At 41.8% G+C, this 21,565-nt stretch overlaps 1 protein-coding gene across 3 annotated transcripts in view; it reads left to right on the top strand.

Annotated features, from left to right (window-relative positions):
- IQCB1 (IQ motif containing B1) overlaps positions 1 to 21,565 on the top strand; it is a 36,030-nt gene that overhangs the window by 1,205 nt on the left and 13,260 nt on the right. For all 3 annotated transcript variants that reach the window (XM_053265435.1, XM_053265426.1, XM_053265445.1), the window contains exons 2-9: positions 560 to 689; positions 4,474 to 4,636; positions 4,791 to 4,920; positions 15,337 to 15,430; positions 15,630 to 15,729; positions 17,195 to 17,367; positions 18,062 to 18,171; positions 18,795 to 18,904. In XM_053265435.1, the coding sequence (XP_053121410.1) occupies positions 593 to 689; positions 4,474 to 4,636; positions 4,791 to 4,920; positions 15,337 to 15,430; positions 15,630 to 15,729; positions 17,195 to 17,367; positions 18,062 to 18,171; positions 18,795 to 18,904 (977 nt within the window). In that variant the 5' untranslated portion in view covers positions 560 to 592. The remainder of the gene's footprint in view (positions 1 to 559; positions 690 to 4,473; positions 4,637 to 4,790; positions 4,921 to 15,336; positions 15,431 to 15,629; positions 15,730 to 17,194; positions 17,368 to 18,061; positions 18,172 to 18,794; positions 18,905 to 21,565) is intronic.

Here is a 21,565-nt window from a genome sequence, read left to right as displayed (position 1 = left end):
GGACTAGATGGACCATTTGTCTACAGTAGAAAGGAGGTCCTTATGTCCTTATTGTGCAATGATCACTTAAGAGCTTTTGATAGCTGTCCAATAATGATGATGATGATGATAATTAATAAACTTTATTTATTAGCTGCCCCATAACTAATTGTTCTATGGTATAAGAAGCTGTGCCTTCTAGATCAATCTAGTCCAGTTCTGTTTACTCTGGCTAGCCCTAGCTTTCCGGGTTCCTGGGCAAATGTCTTTCCTGCATAACTTGGTTGAGATTATTTAACTGGAAAAGCCAGGAAGTGAAGCTTGAAACTTAAAACAGGACCTCTGCAATTTAGAGATGCTCTCTAGTTTCATTGTAGAAAATAAGTGTCATTAAAGGAATAGATTTTCAATAGAAGAAAACAGTTGATGAATCTACGATGTTGGTTCATTGGGGCAAGTTTTAAATAATTATTGAACTGCTTCTTGTAAACTGGTTCACTTGCTACACAACCACATCAGTCTAACTGAAGATAAATGTGTTGCTGTTTATCTTACTTCCATTCTTTCTTTTTATTAAAAGGTAGTTCATCAGGTAGTTCATCTGTGAGAAATTATGTCACTACCAGTGGATCCCAGAATATTATCTCTGGCTGCCCAGGTCACTGAAAGCACCCATCAGGATGTTCCTGTGTTGCTGTTGAAACTAAAAGGTAAATAAGTTGAAATTGTTTAGCCCTAAAACCAAGTCTGAAGCAGCAAGGTAGGCGACTGGAGCACAAGTGGAGGAGAACTTGGCTCAAAATTGATAGAACACAGCATAGAGCCCATTTGAAGGTATATACGGAAGCGGTTTGTGTGTGGCAAAAAAACAATTCTGGTCTGCATGCATTGTTCCTGCAAGTTCGTGTTCAGTGGAGTTGTCTCGTGTTGTAAGGTATTTGCAGGGGCGTAGCAATAATTGAACGAAAGTGTTCAAAGAACATGGGCCCCCAGCTCCTGAGGGCCCTCCAGCTTCATCCCTCCCTATTTTCTTCATTGTCTCCCTCACTCTGAGGGGCCGCCTGAGAGAGGAATGAACACAGGCCCCCTCTCCCCTAGCTACGCCCCTGGGTGTTTGGTTCAGGCTCCTTCCATTTCGAACCAGTTCCAGGAGACTATGTTCTGCCATGATGCTTTTAATCAGTTCTTTGCAGACAAAATCTCTTGTATTTGGGCCGACTTGGACTCCACTGTTTTTGCAGAGTCTATTAAGGTGGTGTCCAGCAATCCCTCTTGCAGATTAGATTGGATCAGTTTCAATCTGTGATGCCTGAGGTCGTGGACAAGCTGTTTAGGGTAGTGCAGCCTGCCACTTGTTGTTTGGATCCTTGTCCAACTTGGCTGCTTCTATCTAGCAGGGAAATTTCTGGAGGTGGCCTAGTTAATATGATTAACTCATCGCTGAGGGAGGGTAGGATGCCTCCTTGTTTGAAGGAGGCAATGATTATACTACTATGTAAGAAGACTTCCCTAGATCTCTCTGTGATGGATAGTTATAGACCGGTCTCCAATCTCCCATGGTTGGGCAGAGTGATTGAGAGAGTGGTGGCTAACCAGCTCCAGACAGTTTTGGAGGAAACAGATTATCTAGACCCATTTCAAATTTGCTTTAGAGCAGGCTGTGGGGTTGAGTTGGCCTGATGGATGACCTTTGCCAGGGAATCGACAGAGGGAGTGTGACAGTCGGTTCTTTTGGATTTCTCAGTGGCGTTCAGTACCATTAACCATGGTATCCTTCAGGATTGCCTGAGGGAGTTGGGGATAGCAGGCAGTGCTTTACAGTGGTTTCCCTCCTATCTCTCGGGCAGTTTCCAGATGGTGGAGCTTGATGATGGTTGCTTATATGGAGTCTCTCAGGACTCCATTCTGTCACCAATGCTTTTTAACATCTACATGAAACCACTAGGTGAGGTCATCAAGAGATCTGGTGCAGGGTGTTACCAGTATGCTGATGACACCCAAATCTATTCTTCTTTCTCATCCGTATTAACCATTTTAAATGGTTTTTATATAGTTTTAAGCAGTGTGTTTTAAATGGTGTTTCTTCTTATGTTTTTTAAACTTGTGCATCACCCAGAGCCTTTAGATGGGGCGATCTAGAAATGTAATTAATAAATAAGTGGTGTGTAGATTTCTGTCTGTTAGGGCTTTGCATTCCATCGGCCTGATAATCAGGTCTGACGCAATGCAAGCTCTAGTGGAGCATTTTAACCAGAAATGATTCTAATTAAAAATGCCTCAGATATTGGTAATTTGTCAGATACTCTACCACATTGTATCAAATAGGATCCAAGGATGGGGGCTTTACCTTTCTTAAAGGTTCGGCTGGTCTGAAGAGATAAGAAGCAGCATTTCAAAATGTCACGTTTCCTTGCCTAGTGCTTCACTAGAATACAACAGGAATGTCATGATGTTGTGTCCTGTTCTGAGGTTCGCTCTGCTAACCTCATGGTGGGGGGCAGTTAAGTGGGCTAACCACCTGGAGCCACTCAGGTCCCGGCGGTTCACATGTGCGGGGGAAACCAGACTGGGCTCCCTTAGCCTAGTTTCCTCCACGCGTGTGAATAGCCTCAGAGATTTGGGGGCGGGGGTGGAATGCGGAAGATCTTGAAATCCTGACACGGGAAGCAAATATGATTTGATAGGTATCACAGAAATGGAGTGGGATAAAACTCAAGATTGAAACATAGAAGTTGAAAGATATAATTTGTTGAAAAGGAATAGTCCCAGCAGAAAGGGAGAGGAGGGTTGCATTAAATAATGCACACACCTGCACAAAATTGAAGAGCATGGAAGCCCAGTTTAAAGTGTTCAGGGAGAGATAGAAGGGGGAAGACATGGAAGAAGAAACATATAACAAAAGGGAAAGTTCAAAAAAGTAGCCTGAACTTATGGGGTAGTGTGTGGAAAGCTGAGGCTTGCAAGTGATGCCAAAAGGAACAAAAAGGTGTTTTCCTAATATGTGCAAACTAAGGTCAAGAAAGTTACTAATAGGCTGCAGTTCAATAGAGACAAATGTAAACTCTTGCACTTACGCAAAAAATATATAAAAATATAAATTAAATTCTCAAGCATAGTATGAGAGAGACCCGGTTTGGCAGAAGGACTTGTGAAAAGGATCCAGGTGCCTTAGGCCACAGGTTGAACATGCAATTTTAGACTGTGGTAGCAGCATCCAGATCGTGAGAGATAATTATTCTACAGTGGTCCCTCGACTTATGATGTTAATCCGTTCCGAACGCATGTTCGGAGGTCGAAATTTTCGTAAGTCGAAGAGCGCATCCACGGAGGTCTGAAAACATTCATAAGTCGAGGAAGCCGCATCTAAAAATTCGTAGGTCGAGTAAGCCGCATCTAAAACGGCAACGACTTCCGGTCTTTTTTGTCATTCGTACCTCGAAAACAGCGTAAGTCGAGTAGTTCATAGGTCGAGGGACCACTGTATATGTTTTCAGACATAGGCTGGATGTCCATGTGGTAGGAATGCCGTGGATGGCCATTTGACAGGCAAACACTGAGAAGGGGGTTGAAATGCAAGATGTGCAAGGTCCCTCTATGAATAACAAGGGATGAGGCACAGCAGCTTTATAGTTGGAGGGTTAGAAAAACAGTCCGTTGCTACAGGTCTACCCCTCAGTCATGGAAGTCTCTGTTGCCAGAGTCTGGCAATCTGTACTATGAGGAACAAGGAAGTTTTGCCCTTTGGTTACCAGAAGCAAATTTCTGCTTTGCAGACTTCTCTCATGGTGGTTCAAAGCCGTTTTTAAACTGCCCTAGCCTCAACTTACTTATAATAATATTATTTATTTATTTACATTTTATATCCTGCTCTTCCTCCAAGGAGCCTAGAGCAGTGTACTACATACTTCGGTTTCTCCTCACAATACCCCTGTGAAGTAGGTTAGGCTGAGAGAGAAGTGGCTGGCCCAGTCACCCAACAAGTAGTATGGCTGAATGGGGATTTGAACTTGGGTCTCTCCAGTCCTAGTCTAGCACTCTAACCACTATACCACGCTGGCTCTTGTACCTCCACTTCCATCTAACTCTCTCTCATGCCTTCTCATTCATCTCTTCCCATCTTGTTTCTTCCATCTAATGTCACCTGTCAACCTAGGCATGAATTGCCCTACTTGCTTGTTCAATTTGCCTTTATGCAAATTTTAAGATAGTAGTGGTTATAGTAAAGCAGGCAGAGAAGAGGTAGCTGGCGTTGCACATTATCATGTTATGCTCAGTCTGTTTGTCCCTATTGGCTCACATCCTGACTAAACTATTCAAAGGAAGTCCCTCTGAACATAATAGGACAAGTTAATCATGGGCTTCCTTCGAATAATTTATTTAGGGTGTTGGCCAATATTTTCAGTTTTAGAGTGAAAGGGTAATATGAAAATTAAAACATTGTTGACGCATGGATCAGGAATTTACACAGTTCTTTGGCGGGGGGATCTTTCCTAGATATTTTAACCAGTGCACCCTCTGGAAGTAAAGAATTGCAGAAAATTAAGCAAGACATATACTACTATGATCTGGCTCAATACTGCCTCTTAGTCCTTACACAAGATTATACCAGAGTGTTTGGAGGCTGGACAACAGCAGCCCGGATAGCAGAGATACTAAGGTAAAATCCACCATGGTTATGAAAAGTTATTCCTGAATTGTTTCTAGCCCTTCTGTTTTCAAATTATGGTGTGGTTTGTGGGCTTGAGGGTATGGGGGCACTACCTGTAAACTACTGAGTGTGGAAACAATAGTGTGTGGTCTTATTTTCTTAGCCTCTGTTCTGTAGGCCTTGAGGTGAGAGAGGAGCCTGAAGAGTTTTATAATAAACTACTTCCTTCTGCTGTCAACAACCTCCTCTTCTTGGGAAGGCGCTTGCAAGCTCGATTTGTCCGAGCAATCAAGGTATTTGAGCTGGATGGCTTAATGTTTAGTGGAACCATTTTGTAACCTGTTTACATATTTAATTGTTGAATTATACAGGCAAAGGATAGCAGTGTTTTTCCAGGTCCTGGCATGAAAGTTGTTCACCTTGCATGCTGTGGGCCAAGGGCATGCTTTCCATGGGATCAGGACTCGAAACAGTGATGTGCTTGCGCCCCCCCCCCTTATTATATTACTTGGGATCCTGTGACTTTAAGCAGGAACTTGGAAAACCCACTTTCATTAATTTACTGAGCACACAAAAATAACAAGCCATTAGAATTGTGGCATTTGGACTTGGCAGAAGCTGTAGAAGTATGTCACCGCAAACAATCTGATATAGGTGTGTTTTTCTGGAACTTCTGAAAAATATGTATGGACTTGATACAACAAATTGGTTTCATGGGTAATCATGCTTCAGATCTGCTTTACAGCATCCAAAAGCAAAACAGAACTGGATTTAAAAACAGAGTGGTTGTCCTCACAACCAAAATGGGAAGGGCTGGGGGGAAGGTAGGAGTCAACCAGTCTTCCTTCACATGATCAGTGGCTACCAGATAAGTGGCATGAAGCCAGCGGCCCAGCCACCAGGTATCCCACAATGCACTGCATTAGCAGTGCAGTGCATTGTGGGAATTCCTGCTGCTGGGTTGCTCCTTCCCCAGCCCCTGTAGTTTTAATGGCTGCTGGCAGCCCGAGCACCCATATGACACAGGCATGTCCTCCTACCTCACTTTTAGCCCTGGAACAAAAACAGGGCTACCTGGGGGTGGAGTTCTGGGATTGTGAGTGATCCCGCTGCTTCTCATAACCAGCCCTATCCATGTTCTCCCTGGTCGTGAGAACAACCTCAGTGAGTCAGTGTACCAGTGGTAATTGGCCAAGGAGCCAGGTGCGAAGCGGGACCACTGGTGGCCTGGCTGCGGCAGCAGCCCTGCTGACACCGCCCCCCGCGTCTGACGGCAGATGCGGGGGTTGTGTGGTCTGGCTCCCGAACAGAGCCTTGAGGCTCCCTTGGGGAGTTAAACTAAGGCTGGCGCTGCTTTTGCAGCGCAGCCAGGAGCGGCTCTTGCAGCTCCAGCCTTAGTTTAGCTCCCAAAGGTGCCATGTGGCCCCCGTTCAGGAGCTAAACTAGCACTCCCGCGTCTGACGTCAGACGTGGGGTGGGGGGCGTGTCAGGGTCGCGAGACACGACCCGGGTTCTTTGAACCCGTTGGCCCAATGGTGGCTCTGCCCCTGCAAGGAGCTGAACATCGTTCACACAATGGCCCTTAAATTCTATCCAAAAGCTGGTTACGAACAACATGTCACACTTGGGTTAATAAGTGGTACTCATATGCACAAAGTCCACTCTCCAAATGAGAGCTCTTATAGTTCTCCATAAGAATATGTACCCATTTAGGCTTCCAGATACTCCTAAGCAGATTACTTCAGAAGATTCTATTGCTTAAGGACTGCCTTATGTATGATGCTTGTCTTTATGGATGTAACTTTGCTTGTGTAGCTTTTGTCATGGTAAACACTTTAGAAAGCTTCAGTTAATACATGTAGAATGCATGCCAGAGCTGGCACACAATTTTGGAAAAAAGCAAACAAATGAGGATTTATTTATTTATTCAAAATATATACGGTTTACATTAAAATAAAAAACACATAAAACAATTAAAATTAAAAAAATTAAACCCAGATTAAAATTAAAACTAGATATTAAAAGCCAGGCTAAAAAGATGGGTCTTTAAGGCTCTTCTGAAGGCCTCCAAGGAAGATTATCCTCTCCTATCTACGGGAAGTGCGTTCCACAACCCAGGGGTGACAACTAAGGTGGTCTGATCTCATGTTGCCACCAGATGAACTGATGGTACCCAGACACATTCCCCTCATGATGATCTTACTGAGCAGTGGGGATCTTGTAGGGAAAGGCATTCTCTCAGGTAACCTGCTTAAGCCATTCAAGGCTCTAAAGGTGGTAATCAGCACTTTGTACTTTGCCCAGAAACATATTGGCAGCCAGTGCAACTGTTTAAGAACAGGCATAATGTGGTCTTGCCAAGATACCCCAGAGACTAATCTGGCTAACACATTTTGGACTAACTGAAGTTTCCAAACTACAGGTGAAACTCGAAAAATTAGAATATCATGCAAAAGTTCATTAATTTCAGTAATGCGAATTAAAAGGTGAAACTGATATATGAGATAGATGCATTACATGCAAAGCGAGATAAGTCAAGCCTTAATTTGTTATAATTGTGATGATCATGGCGTACAGCTCATGAGAACCCCAAATCCACAATCCCAGAAAATTAGAATATTGTGAAAAGGTTCAACAGTAGGCTCCAGGTGTCCCACTCCAATCAGCTAATCAATCCATAACACCTGCAAAGGGTTCCTGAGCCTTTAAATGGTCTCTCAGTCTGGTTTATTAGGAATCACAATCATGGGAAAGACTGCTGACGACAGTTGTGCAGAAAACCATCATTGACACCCTCCATAAGGAGGGAAAGCCTCAAAAGGTAATTGCAAAAGAAGTTGGATGTTCCCAAAGTGCTGTATCAAAGCACATTAATAGAAAGTTATGTGGAAGGGGAAAGTGTGGAAGAAAAAGGTGCACAAGCAGCAGGGATGACCGCAGCCTGGAGAGGATTGTCAGGAAAAGGCCATTCAAAAGTGTTGGGGACTTTCACAAGGAGTGGACTGAGGCTGGAGTTAGTGCATCAAGAGCCACCACACACAGACAGATCCTGGACATGGGCTTCAAATGTCGTATTCCTCTTGTCAAGCCGCTCCTGAACAACAAACAACGTCAGAAGCGTCTTACCTGGGCTCAAGAAAAAAAGAACTGGTCTGTTGCTCAGTGGTCCAAAGTCCTCTTTTCTGATGAGAGCAACTTTTGCATCTCATTTGGAAACCAAGGACCCAAAGTCTGGAGGAAGAATGGAGAGGCACACAATGCAAGATGCTTGAAGTCCAGTGTGAAGTTTCCACAGTCTGTGTTGATTTGGGGAGCCATGTCATCTGCTGGTGTTGGTCCACTGTGCTTCATTAAGTCCAGGGTCAACGCAGCCGTCTATCAGGAGATTTTGGAGCACTTCATGCTTCCTTCCGCAGATGAGCTGTATGGGGATGCTGACTTCATTTTCCAGCAGGACTTGGCACCTGCCCACACTGCCAAAAGTACCAAAACCTGGTTCAGTGACCATGGGATTACTGTGCTTGATTGGCCAGCAAACTCACCTGACCTGAACCCCATAGAGAATCTATGGGGCATTGCCAAGAGAAGGATGAGAGACATGAGACCAAACAATGCAGAAGAGCTGAAGGCCGCTAATGAAGCATCCTGGTCTTCCATAATACCTCATCAGTGCCACAGGCTGATAGCATCCATGCCACGCCGCATTGAGGCAGTAATTGCTGCAAAAGGGGCCCAAACCAAGTACTGAATACATATGCATGCTTATACTTTTCAGAGGTCCGATATTGTTCTATTTACAATCCTTGTTTTATTGGTTTCATGTAATATTCTAATTTTCTGGGATTGTGGATTTGGGGTTCTCATGAGCTGTACGCCATGATCATCACAATTATAACAAATTAAGGCTTGACTTATCTCGCTTTGCATGTAATGCGTCTATCTCATATATCAGTTTCACCTTTAAATTTGCATTACTGAAATTAATGAACTTTTGCATGATATTCTAATTTTTCGAGTTTCACCTGTATGTATGAAAGGCAGCCCTACATAGTGCTCATTGCAGTAGTCCAACCTGGGAGCTACCACCTGGTGTGCACTGATTTCAGGTCAGTCTCTTCAAGGAACAGGCGGAATTATCGAATCATTCTCGGCTGGTAAAAACGGTACCTGGCTGTAGCTTCAACCTAAGGCGCCAGGATAAGATCCGTGTCCAAGAGCATTCGCAAGCTACGAACCTGTTCTTTCTGGGGGAGTGTTACCTCATCCAGAACAGGAAGTTCTATCCCATCTTGCAGATTACAACTCCCCACAATAAGCACCTCCGTCTTGCTTGGATTGATTGTGACAACTGCGCACTTGCAGTGGTGCAACAGTAGTCTGCAGTGCAAGTTCCATACTTAGCACAACTTACTTGCTTTAGATTGTAACTTTGCCTTTTTTGTTACATTCCTGGAAAACATTTCCTTGATTGCTTAAAGTAGTGAAATAATCCTGCTTTTCAGTAAAAATCTTAAAGCAGTTTACATAGTAAAACAAATAAGAAAATGATTCCCTGTCCCAAACACACTAACTGGTTGAAAAACAAAGGGAGAAGCTAGGAACAGCCACTTTGTGCAAAACAGGGATGAAACCTAGGAAACATAGGAAACTGCCATATACTGAGTCAGACCATTGGTCTATCTAGCTCAGTATTGTCTTCACAGACTGGCAGCGGCTTCTCCAAGGTTGCAGGTGGGAATCTCTCTCAGCCCTATCTTGGAGAAGCCAGGGAGGGAACTTGAAACCTTCTGCTCTTCCCAGAGCGGCTTCATCCCCTGAGGGGAATATCTTGCAGTGCTCACACATCAGGTCTCCCATTCATATGCAACCAGGGCAGACGCTGCTTAGCTATGGGGACGAGTCATGCTTGCTACCACAAGACCAGCTCTCCTCTCCAAACATAGGAAACTGCCATATACTGAGTCAGTCCATTGGTCTATCTAGCTCAGTATTGTCTTCACAGACTGGCAGTGGCTTCTCCAAGGTTGCAGGCAGGAATCTCTCTCAGCCTTATCTTGGAGAAGCCAGGGAGGGAACTTGAAACCATCTGCTCTTCCCAGAGCAGCTCCATCCCCTAAGGGGAATATCTTACAGTGCTCACACTTCTAGTCTCCCATTCAAATGCAACCAGGGCAGACCCTGCTTAGCTAAGGGGACAAATCATGCTTGCAACCACAAGACCAGCAGATGCTCTACCATTGAGTTATGGTCCCATCCCCTATTACTAAATAAATATCTAAGTACTACTTAGGTTCACAATATCATGTCAGTTTGGTGTTGAACATATGGAGCTGCCTTCTTAGACCGTTGCTCTGTCTAGTTCAGTTTTGGCAATGCTGACTAACACTGACTTGGGTTTCAAACAAGAGCCTTTCTTAGTCCTAACTAGAGATGTTAAGTATTGAACCAGGAATCTTCTGCTGGCAAAACAAATAGGCATGTGCACAAAGTGTGTTGGTGCTAAATCGAGGCGTTGGAACGCTTTGAGCTGAATCATTTGAAGGATTTCGGCGGAGGGCAAGCGGGGGCTTTAAAAAGAGGAAGGCCGATCTTAACGGCCCCACTGCAGCTCTGTCGGTATCAAACACTGCACTGCAGGGCTGCTCTCAGCAGCGGCACCTAAATGGTGTATGTGCATTTATGTCTGATGCCACTTGAGGGCTGCTGGGAGCAGCCCTGCAGCTGCATGGCACAGCATTGAATACCCAAAGAGCCAAGGCGGAGGAGCAACAGAGGGTCAGGTAAGACCTTCCTTCCTCGTTTTAAAATGCCCACTCTCCATCACCCCCGATGTGCGCAAAATGCTTCATGCACAACCCTAAAAGCAGCATGTGGTGCCACTGAATGACAGCCTCTGCTTCACATCAGTTGTCATTCCACAGTTTCAGGAATCAAAGCAAGGCACATTATCTTTGAAATCTGTCCTTTGTGGACTGAGTCTCGTTATGCATTAAACTAGTTGTCCATTGATAAGTACCTGATTGAATGGGAGCAGCTGGTCCTGACTTTTTTCAGAGCCTTAACTACTCAAAATTGTCCCATGCCAATTGTTTTTAAACATTGCAAAAATAGCTCCTAGAATCTTGATGTACAGATTGATCTGGTGACTTGCAAAGCTACAGGCAGAATATTAATTTAGATACTTGGATCCCAAGAAAGCTCAAAGTGGCTTTCATGGGGCTTTTCTTAAGATCTCCCATCTCAGTAATGATCAGGTCCCTACTTGCTTAGCTTTAATAATGCTGTGTGTGTATCCACAGCATGTTGTGCCTACTCCTATCTCTGCAAAGAAGTGTCCATGCTACAGTGGTAACTAAATGTAGGCAAAACACTGAAGTATAGATTTCCTAAGCAAATATGTTTATGTGTAAAGTAAGAACAGTGGCACTAAACATCTGGTTTGAATTGCTTTAGATTGCTCAAAAGATTTTTTCCCCTTCAACACACACATACAAAGCTGGTGATGTATAGTTTGCATGGCTGAGGTGGTGAAATTAAGCCCCTTAAATTGCATGAATTGTTGTGCATGCCTCAGGAGTAGTGGCAAAAAAAAAAATACAGTAACTAATTCTCAGCAGTGTACTATAGGGATAACCTTGACTATATTCTGGTGACATACCACAGTCAGCACTCGGGAGATGCATATCCAAGGTAAGCCTATGAGGTGTGTCATTAACTATGGCTATCCAGTGTCTCAGGTGTACTGTTTCTAAGTCAATAGCACAAAGAAAGATAGTATCACAGCTCTGTTAGCTACTACTTGCATAAGAACAGTCCTGCTGGATCAGGCCCAGGGCCTCATATAGTCTAGCATCCTGTTTCACACAGTGGCCCACCAGATGGTTTTGGGAAGACCACAGGCAAGAGCTGAGAGCATGCCCTCTCTCTTGCTTTTACTCCCCTGCAATTGGTATTTAGACGCATCTTACCTTTGAGGCTGGAGGTGGCCTATAGCCCTCAGATTAATAGCCATTGATAGACCTGTCCTCATGAATTTATCTAAACCCTCTTAAAGCCATGCAGGCTGTTGGCTGTTGCCACATCTTGTGACAGAGAATTCCATAGATTAATTATGTGTTTTATGAAAATGTACGTCCTTTTGTCGATCCTAAACCTCTTGGCAATCAGTTTCATGAGATGAGCCCTGGTTCTAGTGTTATGCAAGAGGGAGAAAAATGTGTTTCTCAACTTTTTCCACACCATACATAATTTTATAGACTTCTTTATCATATCTTCCCTCAGTTGTCTTTTTTTCTAAATTAAAAAGCCCCAGGTGTTGTAGCCTTGCCTCGTAAGGAAGGTGCTCCAGGCCCCTGATCATTTTGGTTGCCCTCTTCTGCACCTTTTCCAGTTCTACAATGTCTTTCTTAAGATGCGGTGACCAGAACTGTACGCAGTACTCTAAATGTGGCCGCACCCTAGTTTTGTATAAGGGCATTATAATATTAGCAGGTTCTTTTTCAATCCTCTTCCTAATGATTTCTAGCTTGGAATTGGCCTTTTTCACAGCTGCCACACATAGAGTCAACATTTTCAACGAGCTGTCCACCATGACCCCAAGATCCCTCTCCTGGTCAGTCACCGACAGCTCAGACCCTAAATAGTTTGGTGTCATCTGCAAATTTGACCACTTTGCTGCTTATCTCAACTTCTAGATAGTTTATTAAAAGGCACTGGTCCCAATCCAGATCCCTGGGAGGCCCCACTTTTTATTTGCCTCCATTTAGAGAGCTGTCCATTTATTCCTACCCTCTGTTTCCTCTCCTTCAACCAGTTACCAATCCACACAAGAACTTGCCCCCTTATCCTATGACTGCTAAGTTTTCTCTAGTGTCTTTGATGAGAAACTTTGTTGAAAGCTTTTTGACAGTCCAGGTATACTATGTCAACAGAAACATAAGTTTTGAGTGGTATAAAAATATGTTAAATAAATAAATAAAACTGGATCACCTTTATCCACATGCCTGTTGACATTCTCAAAGAACTCCAAAGGTTTGGTGATAGAAATGTGCTCAAATCATGATTCGAGCAGTGGTTAGAGCCCTGTTTGGGTATACTATGTCAATTGGATCACCTTTATCCACACATTTTTTGACACTCTCAAATAATTCAAAAAGTTGGGTGAGGCAAGTTTTACCTTTGCAGAAGCCATGCTCATGCTCTTTCAGCAGGGCCTCTTCTCCTATATGCTTAATAATTTTATCCATGAAAATGCTTTCCATCAATTTGCCTGGAACAGACATTAAGCTAACCGGTTCTATAATTTCCTGGATCCCTTTTTGAACATCAGTGTTAAATTGGCTACTTTGCAGTCCTCTGGTACAGAGCCTGATTGTAGGGATAAGTTATATATTTTTGCAAGGTGGTTGGCAAATGCGTTAATACTACACACAGCATATGTATATTGTTGTGTCTATGAAAGGAGCCAGCATTTTGCAGACTACTTAAGTAGCATTTGGGGGGCTGCTTACAGAGCGAATTGACTGTAATAGCAAGCTTTCTGCAGACAGGATTGTAAGCTGCTCAGGAGAAACGTAAATGAAAAGGGAGAGATGAGGGTTCAAATACTGCCAAGAGGAAATAATAATGTGGCTTCTATCAGGTACACTCAAGCTTTTTGAGGCCTCTGCTGGCAACAGTCCCTTCAGATGGGAAAAGGGAGGCAGCAGGACCAGAACTCAGGCCTCTCACTGCAGATAGCAGGCCCTCATCTCCAGTTGGATGTGGTACAGAATCTGCTGCCCCATCCTTTCCAGTATGTATAGCCTATCATGGAGACCTTTGTGTCTTGTCGCAGTGATTTCTGCTTTAACAGTCATCATTAGGAGGGGGTGAAGTGAGAGTGCATATGCACATTTGTGCTTGGAACAGTTATAGCTTTTATTGAACAGCATCCATTGGGATGTGAGTTTTAATAGCATCACAAAGAAATTGAGTTGGCATCATTTTTGGTCTTGCAAGGTCCCTTTAAAAGCCTTTAAAAGTTATGCAACAGACAGAGGAACAATAATAGCAGCTTTCCCCATTGTATACTAGATGAAACTAGTATACCTTTCACATTACTGTCCAACCTGCATTCTGGAAAGGCACAGGAGGGCAGAAATGGCAACTCTGGAGAGGAACGGCTGGATTCCCATTTGTCACTATATAGCTTGCTTAGGGTTTACATGGCACTGAAGTAAGAAACATTTTTGCTTCTACATGTAGAATAGCTGCCGGGTTGCATCTTACCCTAGCTACCCACTCTTCTGTTGGCAGTTCCCCTGATGTCTACATTTGGTGCTTCACCAGTTGGGGAAAGACAACTAAGTAACTGCAACAATACTCGCACATCTGTAGAGAGTTGCACTGGAATCTGTTCACACTTTCTGTTCTGTTTCATGTGCTATGGCACATATCCTGCAAAAATATTTTTAAACCTCTTTAATTAAATTTTAATTAACTGAAACATTAACTGTTTTGTTTCTTGCTGTATTGTTAAATAGTTGTACACTGACTGGAGATCTAGATGTTAAGTGGTTTATAAATATGACAAATAAAATAGTACACTAGTAGCAGTGGGTGGAATGGAGTGTTTAGTTCTCACCAACTGAGGGTCAAACTAGATACTAATTATATCTCTGCTTTGTATGCTCCATCATGTTCATGTGACTGGTTACACGTGGTCCTCCTTTGTTCTCTATTCCCATGCATAATCTCCATTTGTGTTTTTCTGACCGTGGAATTCTATGAATTGTGATTTTTCTCCAAGATTACCATTGAGACCAATCCAGCAAGTCCTGTATTTCACATTTCATTCTTTATGGTTTCGTGGTTTGTTCCTGCCTCCCATCCATTTTCTCTGTAGAATGTTCTGGGTGCTACTGTGCCTGTTTCTATGCCTTGGAAGTTTTGGCTTCATTTTGAAATCCTTCCTCAGTGAAAGTCCTGGACACCAGTGACTGGATACTCAGTAAAGTTGTGCCGTCAAGTCAGTGTCAACTCCTGGTGATGACAGAGCAATGTGGTTTTCTTTGGTAGAATACAGAAAGGGTTTACCATTGCAATCTCCTGTGCAGTATGAGATGATGCCTTTCAGCATTTTCCTATATTGCTACTGCCCAATATAGGTGTTTCCCATAGTCTGGGAAACATACCAGCGGGGATTTGAACTGGCAACTTCTTCCTCCTAGGCAAGTTTCCTCCCCACTGTGCCACATGAAATTAACTTCAGCTGCAAAATCCTGCATCTTTTGACACACAAGGATCAGAGTTGGTGGTGGGTGGGGTGGAATATTCAAATGCTGCTGTAATTAAAATGTCTAATTTGATTCCGAGGTGGGTCTGAGGGACAGGATCACCCCTAACCCTGGCTAATAAGTATAGGCTGAAGATAGAATTACTCTCAAAGTTAGTTAGTTTGTTTGTTTATTTAATTTATTGTTAAATTTATATACCGCCTTTCATTAAAAACAATCACAAGGCGGTTCATATAGAAAAAATTAAAACAGGGCTATAAAAATTACACAATTAAAATACTATGCTAAAATATAAAAACAGATCTAATTTAAAAAAAATTAAAATACATACATAAAAATAACCAGACAATATACAAAAAAGCAGCAATGGAGACAATCACATAGTGTATATCTTGATGATTGTAAATATAATTTTTCTACTTTTTTGTGAAGGATGAAGAGAAAAATGAATTTTTACACTGTTTCAAGACAGTAACTGATGCCATCTGCTGGCTGTGTGGTGGGCATATTCAGCTAACAGAAAATGGTAAGGTGTGGGGAGGCTGAAAGTTCATCGCTGTTGCTGGAAAACATAGTTCGTGTTCAAATATTTGTCCTTTATGTGATTATGCTTTTACAGAACAAAGTTGTTGTTGTTTTGGTTTGGGATTCTCCCCCGCCCCCAGGTAAAACTACAAAACATAGATATTGTTCCCACTGAATTAGATTTTCTATTTTTACTCTAGTGCTTCAGAATGAACATTTTCAGCATCTGCTAATGACTGACGATGACGTAGTTTCAACTACAATGATGTCTGTGTTGCAGAATGTTATAAGGATCAACAAGTAAATGGCTGTTAAATTATTTCTTATTATAAACATTTATCCTAATGATGCTTAAATTAAAGCTCATCTTTAAAGGCAACTAATTACATCTCCAAGGCAATTAACTTATTTCAACTATGAATTTACTTATATAAGCCAAGGCTGAAGGTTAAAGCTACAGAATCACAGATGCTTTCTTAATTACTATTTTACCTTAGAATGAATGATTGTATAAATTCATTCACAGTAAACACATAGACCTGAAGGCAAGGACCTTCCTAGACAATTTATTATGCTTTTATTTCTCATGGATTTTATTTTATTTAGTTATTTATGGTTTGATTCATACACTGCTTTCATTAAAATAATCCCAAGGTGATTTACAGTATAATTAAAACACACAACTAAAACAATGCACAATTAAAAGTACAAATATTCAATTTAAATATAAAAATACTACATCTCTATTTAAAAGTTTAAAAACCTATATAAAACCATAAATCAAAACACAGAGCAGCAACAGCGAAAAACAGTTCTCATACAAAAGCCTGGGCGAAGAACCACACTCTTTTCTTGTTTCCTAAAACTGTGCTGGAAACTGAGGAGTGGATGCCAGCCAGGAGAGCATTCCAAAGCCTGGGGCAGTGACCAAGAAGGCCTTGTCTTGTGTGCTTGACAGCCAAGCCTCCCTCACTGTTGGCACACGGAGCAGAGTCCCCTCCGCTGATTTTGTCAAGCAGGCAGAAAGAAATCCTTGGGAGCAGGCAGTCCTTCAGATATCTAGGGCCCCAACCAGATTGCAGAGAGTTCTTACATCTTTCTCAGGGTTAGTTCTTTGTCAGGACTTCACATTTATTTTGTGGCTAAGGCAGGGTTTTTGATTCTGAAAATGCTATTCTTCACCTTAGCTAACATTTGGTTATGCAGTTGTGTGCGAAGGTCCTCTGTTGGATATTTTTGTAATTCTAATAGTGATATGTGACTTCCTCCACCTCAACCCCCCCCCCCCCACACACACACCATCTCCTCATGACAGCATTGTTTTGTGAACCGTGGAGAGTTCTCTGTGTCCACACCACCAGGCTATATTTCTAGATTTAGATGCAAGGTATGATAACTATTATTGCAAGAGACAGGTGATGTTTAGTTTCAATAATATCCTAGAACTCTGGAGGACTCTTATCAGTTTAGCATACTGTATTCTCTTAGTATAGAGAAAAACAGCACAACTCAAGCAGATCCATGTGTATGTTCTCCATATGCCAAATGACTAATTAATTCTACTAAGAGAAATACCTACCACCACTAAAAATGAAATAGGTAGAGTAGAGAATTATGGCCATTTTAAAGAAGCTACTCCAGTGTTTGGTACAATATGAATTACTTACCACTGCATTATAGAACTACTCATCTACATAACTTCCTCTGTGCCTTCTTCCTGCCATAGCTAGCTTACAATGTCCTTCAATCTCTTTTCTCATGTCAGTGCTGCCTTACTTCAAGTGGCTGAGAAGACCTTACATTGCATCCTAGATGAGCTTGTTTACAAACTTTCATCTACCATCAATCCTGTCATAGGAAATGCAGCTGTAAAACTGTTGCTGTTGATTGCAGAATCTGATCCCCAACTTGTGACATCATTGGTTACTCGCTATAAAGGTTGGTCACTCTGTTTGCTTGGACTTTGGGAAGAATAATAAAGATTGGAACTGGTTGGCCCCGAAAGGCCAATTTTTCACAGTAATTTTTTTTAAAAAACCTCCTTAGTACAGTCTAGCACCCATGTGCCAGTTTACTGTTATAAAATGTCTTGAGTCGTCTTACAAATTGAGGCACTAAAATATTCTGATACCTGTTTTGAACAAACTATTTTATTAATCACAACAAATGTCATGCTGTCCCTTTTGCAAGGGAAGGTATGACCTTGCAGCAAAGCTGAAGTTGCATGAAACAAACAAGCAATAAAACAAGTTTATCTTTTGCATTGCCACTCTGTACCTGAGCTCCCCAGAACTAAAGGTAAAGTGTGTCGTTAAGTTGATTTTGGCTCCTGGCACCCACAGAGCCCTGTGGTTTCCCTTAGAACTACCATGGTTTAATTACTGTCTCATTAACTTTCATGATATTAATGACATGTGAAAATATTTACTCCTTAACAAATCTAGTGTAGTCCCACCAAATTGTTCTGCAGTGAATGCCCATGAGTACTATCTCTTCTTTTTGGGTGTTTGGTTCCTTGTTACCACTCAATAGTTTCTGACAAAAAATGCAGATTGACCACCCTTTCACTCTTATATGTTGCACTGTGTTGTGTAAAGTCTAAGATTTATCTTGGTGTGTCTTGCTTACTAAGGACTACAGACTCTACTGAGTAAGCAGTGGACTGGCAAAGGATTTGACAGACAACTCAATCAACTTTTGGACTTGCTGTACTTGGAAAACTGCAAGGCGGGTGAAATGCAGGTGTGCTGAAAGTTTTGTTTATAATTCTGTATGTGGTGGAACTAGCTTGTGCTAGGGCTCACTAAAGCATTGTTGTATCATTCAGCGTTTCCATCCAGCATTTAACTGCTGTGTTATTGGTCCAATTGATCAGTAAACAAAAATTGCACCTCAAATGGAAGAATAAAACTAGAAATTAATGCCTACTAAGTTCTAATAGTAACAGCTAGACATACCTTGTTTATTCTGCCCTGAAATGTTTAAAAAGCATTGTGAACATTCCATGAACATATGAAAACTCAAAATGTTGGTGTCCTGCATTGGGAGCTTGTTAGCTGTACAAATATAATAGTAGCAGGAGATGGTCACACTGCTACCCAAAGATTCCTCCTGTACCTTCTTAAATTCACCACTGACTGAATTGAGAGACAGAACAGTGGTGGTTTTCATGCTGCTTTGGCCTCCCAGTCCTTTCACCCACTCACCTCCCCATCTGCTGAAGTGAGCAGGGCTCCAGGCATACTGCACATTAAAGCTGGTTTAATGTGGGCCTGATTCAGGTAAGGCAGCAGATCTAATTAGATCTGAATTGGGCCATTGTCACTGCCCAGTGGTAAATGAATGTAATTATCTGTTGATTTCAGAGACTAAATCAAGCAGCTTGCTTAATCCAGGCAGCATGGAGAGGATTTCAAACCCGAAAAAGATTAAAGCAGCTTCCAAAAGCAGTAACCACCTTGCAGAGGAATTTCAGGTAAAAGCAGGGTTTTGCTTTGTTATAAGTGTGTACATAGAAAAATTAGAGTTGTTATAGAGGTTTGGCAAGTGTTGAGACATAGTTACAATGATGTATATACAACAATTTTACAATTATATATACAAAAATAGTATATACAACAATTTTCCTCTTGGTTTCTTATCTCATCAGGGATACAAGTGGTAATATGGTATAGGGTTTTTTAAGAATAGAAGAAGGCCACCTACCTTATATTCCCCTGAGATCAAGAAAGTAACCAATATGGTAGAATGCATTTAGGCCTAATCACTTTATGCTGTTCCTCTAGTAACTTGTACAGAGCTGTGGAGTGTCTCTGTCTGTGATTTCTTAATTGGATCCAACTGCGTTCCTTCCTGTTCTCATAGGTTCTTATTCCCTGTTGCTTATAACATTATTCCCATTGCCCACATGACTATTGTTCCCTGCTTCCATCAGACTGTATTTTCCAGTGTGAGGTATCCAAACCTGCAAAAGGTTTGCCAAGAGAATACATTGTGCAACTTGTAAATTGCATGTTTCTAAGCACTGAACTAGATTTTTGATTACTTAGTTGTAAAAGGGCTTTCTGGAATAGAATTGTGGATTTCCAGACTTTAACCGAAAATACAGTGTCTCATCAGGCACTTGTTGGAAAAATCCATTAGAGGGCAGACTTTACACATGTGAATTTCCAGGTGGCAGAGCATTTTCAAATTAAAATCAGAATGATAGTGTCACTGCTAAACATGCTGGCCCTGGTCCAGATTATTTTTGCACAACAGTGCATATGCAGCCCAAGACAGGGTGTGCTTTGATTATGGAAATATGCCCCAACCCCAATCTACACATAGTAGTATGAGTGAATGGGAGCTCTGTTATAGTTATAGTTGAATTCTGGAGCTTCAAATAAAGCAGGAAAGAGAGAGAGAGAAAATATCAGACTGAAGAGCTCAGCACAGAAACTGCTACTCAAGAATGAGAGCTCATCAAGTGCTCATGCTTGAAAGTGTGTATGTGTGTAGAAAGTGCTGGTATGTTGCCTGATCTTGCAAAGGAATTCATGCAGAGAAACTGTTTGAGTACTTATATCCCCTTTGCTGAATCAAGAGGAAAATTCTTAACTCTTCTTGGTCTGCATGGTTTCCATGTTCTTCAGCCACCCAGAGATGTAAGTTTGGACGGGGTATAGATTTAATAAATAAATAAATAGATGAAATCATGCTCTGCCATGAAATACTTTTGCCCCATAAAAAAGCGGCAGAACTCTAAACTGTGAAAGCAGCACAAGAAGAATTTGAGGAACATATTGCTAGTAAATGTAAAATAAATATTATTTTAAATACACTGTTAATACAGGTTGAGTATCCCTAATCCGTAAATACAAAATCCGGAATGCTCCAAAATCCAGAAACCACCATGGTGTGCGCCCGCAGCACCGACTCGTTGCGGCCTAGTTTTCATTACATTTACAGCTATCTGTAGTTATTGTAAATGCAATACTTATTCATTTTTATACTTTAAATAAAACCTAAAAAAATACAGTGTACAGTAACCTTTCGTGTTTAGACTTGGATCCCATGCCCAAGATATCTCATTGCAAATATGCAAATATTCCAAAATCTGGAAAAGTCCGAAATCCAAAACACGTCTGGTCCCAAGCAGTTCGGATAAGGGATACTCAACCTGTTGCAAGTCCAAGTACATAATACCAGCTGGATCATGGTTTATATTACTATTGACATTCTCAGAGGATTCTAAGGAGTTGATGTGGCAGGATTTTCCAACTTCTTGCAAAAATCCTATTGATTCTACTTTAGGAAGATTTATGTATGCTTAATAAATCTACCATCTCCCTTTAAATATCTATATATTTAATTCTCTTGGGACATGCGTGCCCAGGATTTTGCAGCGGAACTCTCGCGACACGCTGCGAGAGTTCCAAAGTGAGGACTGAGGGGGAGGAAAGTGTCAGTGGTGGTTGGCCGGCGGGCGGGGGGAGAGAAAGGCGGGGGCGGGCCGCAGGCGACGGAGAGAGAAAGGCGGCCTTGGGCACCCGCCCTGAGCCATTCAAATAAATAATAATTAATAATTATTATTATTATTAATAAATAATACATCAAAATAGGAAAACTAGGGAGCCCATTGGGCCATCATATGACAAACATGTGAAAGGATTACTAAAGGAAAATTTCATTTTAGGCATTTAAATGTTACTTTTTAGGTGAATCACATAACATTTTATATTAAAATATCAACACTAAGCATTAACTAAAAATTATACAATAGATCAGACAAGCAGCAGAAAAACTACAGCCAGACCTTGTCATGTTGTGCTCTTAGAGCACACTGTCAAATAATCTATCTTGTGTCTCCTCCCTTCAGGGAAAGATAGTCCCTCAGTAATTCAGGCGTGGCAGTTGGGGCCATCTTGGCAGGAACAACTGGGAGCTGAATAGTGGCCAGGATAGGAGATTGCAGAGAAGCAATCATTGCTCTTCTTATGTTTCCATCTAACCTACTTTTCAGGGAGGGCATCTGCAGTTCTAAATCAAATAGGGATTGTAAGAAGTGAAGACAATAAAGCAAATCAAATTAAAAAGTCACCAGTTCTGGACAATATACATTCAAGTTTTAAAGATGTCAAATGTGAAAAGTTTT

The sequence above is a fragment of the Hemicordylus capensis genome, chromosome 1 (assembly GCF_027244095.1).
Source record: "Hemicordylus capensis ecotype Gifberg chromosome 1, rHemCap1.1.pri, whole genome shotgun sequence".
Lineage (NCBI taxonomy): Eukaryota > Metazoa > Chordata > Lepidosauria > Squamata > Cordylidae > Hemicordylus > Hemicordylus capensis.
This window is presented reverse-complemented; position numbering and strand designations above follow the sequence as displayed.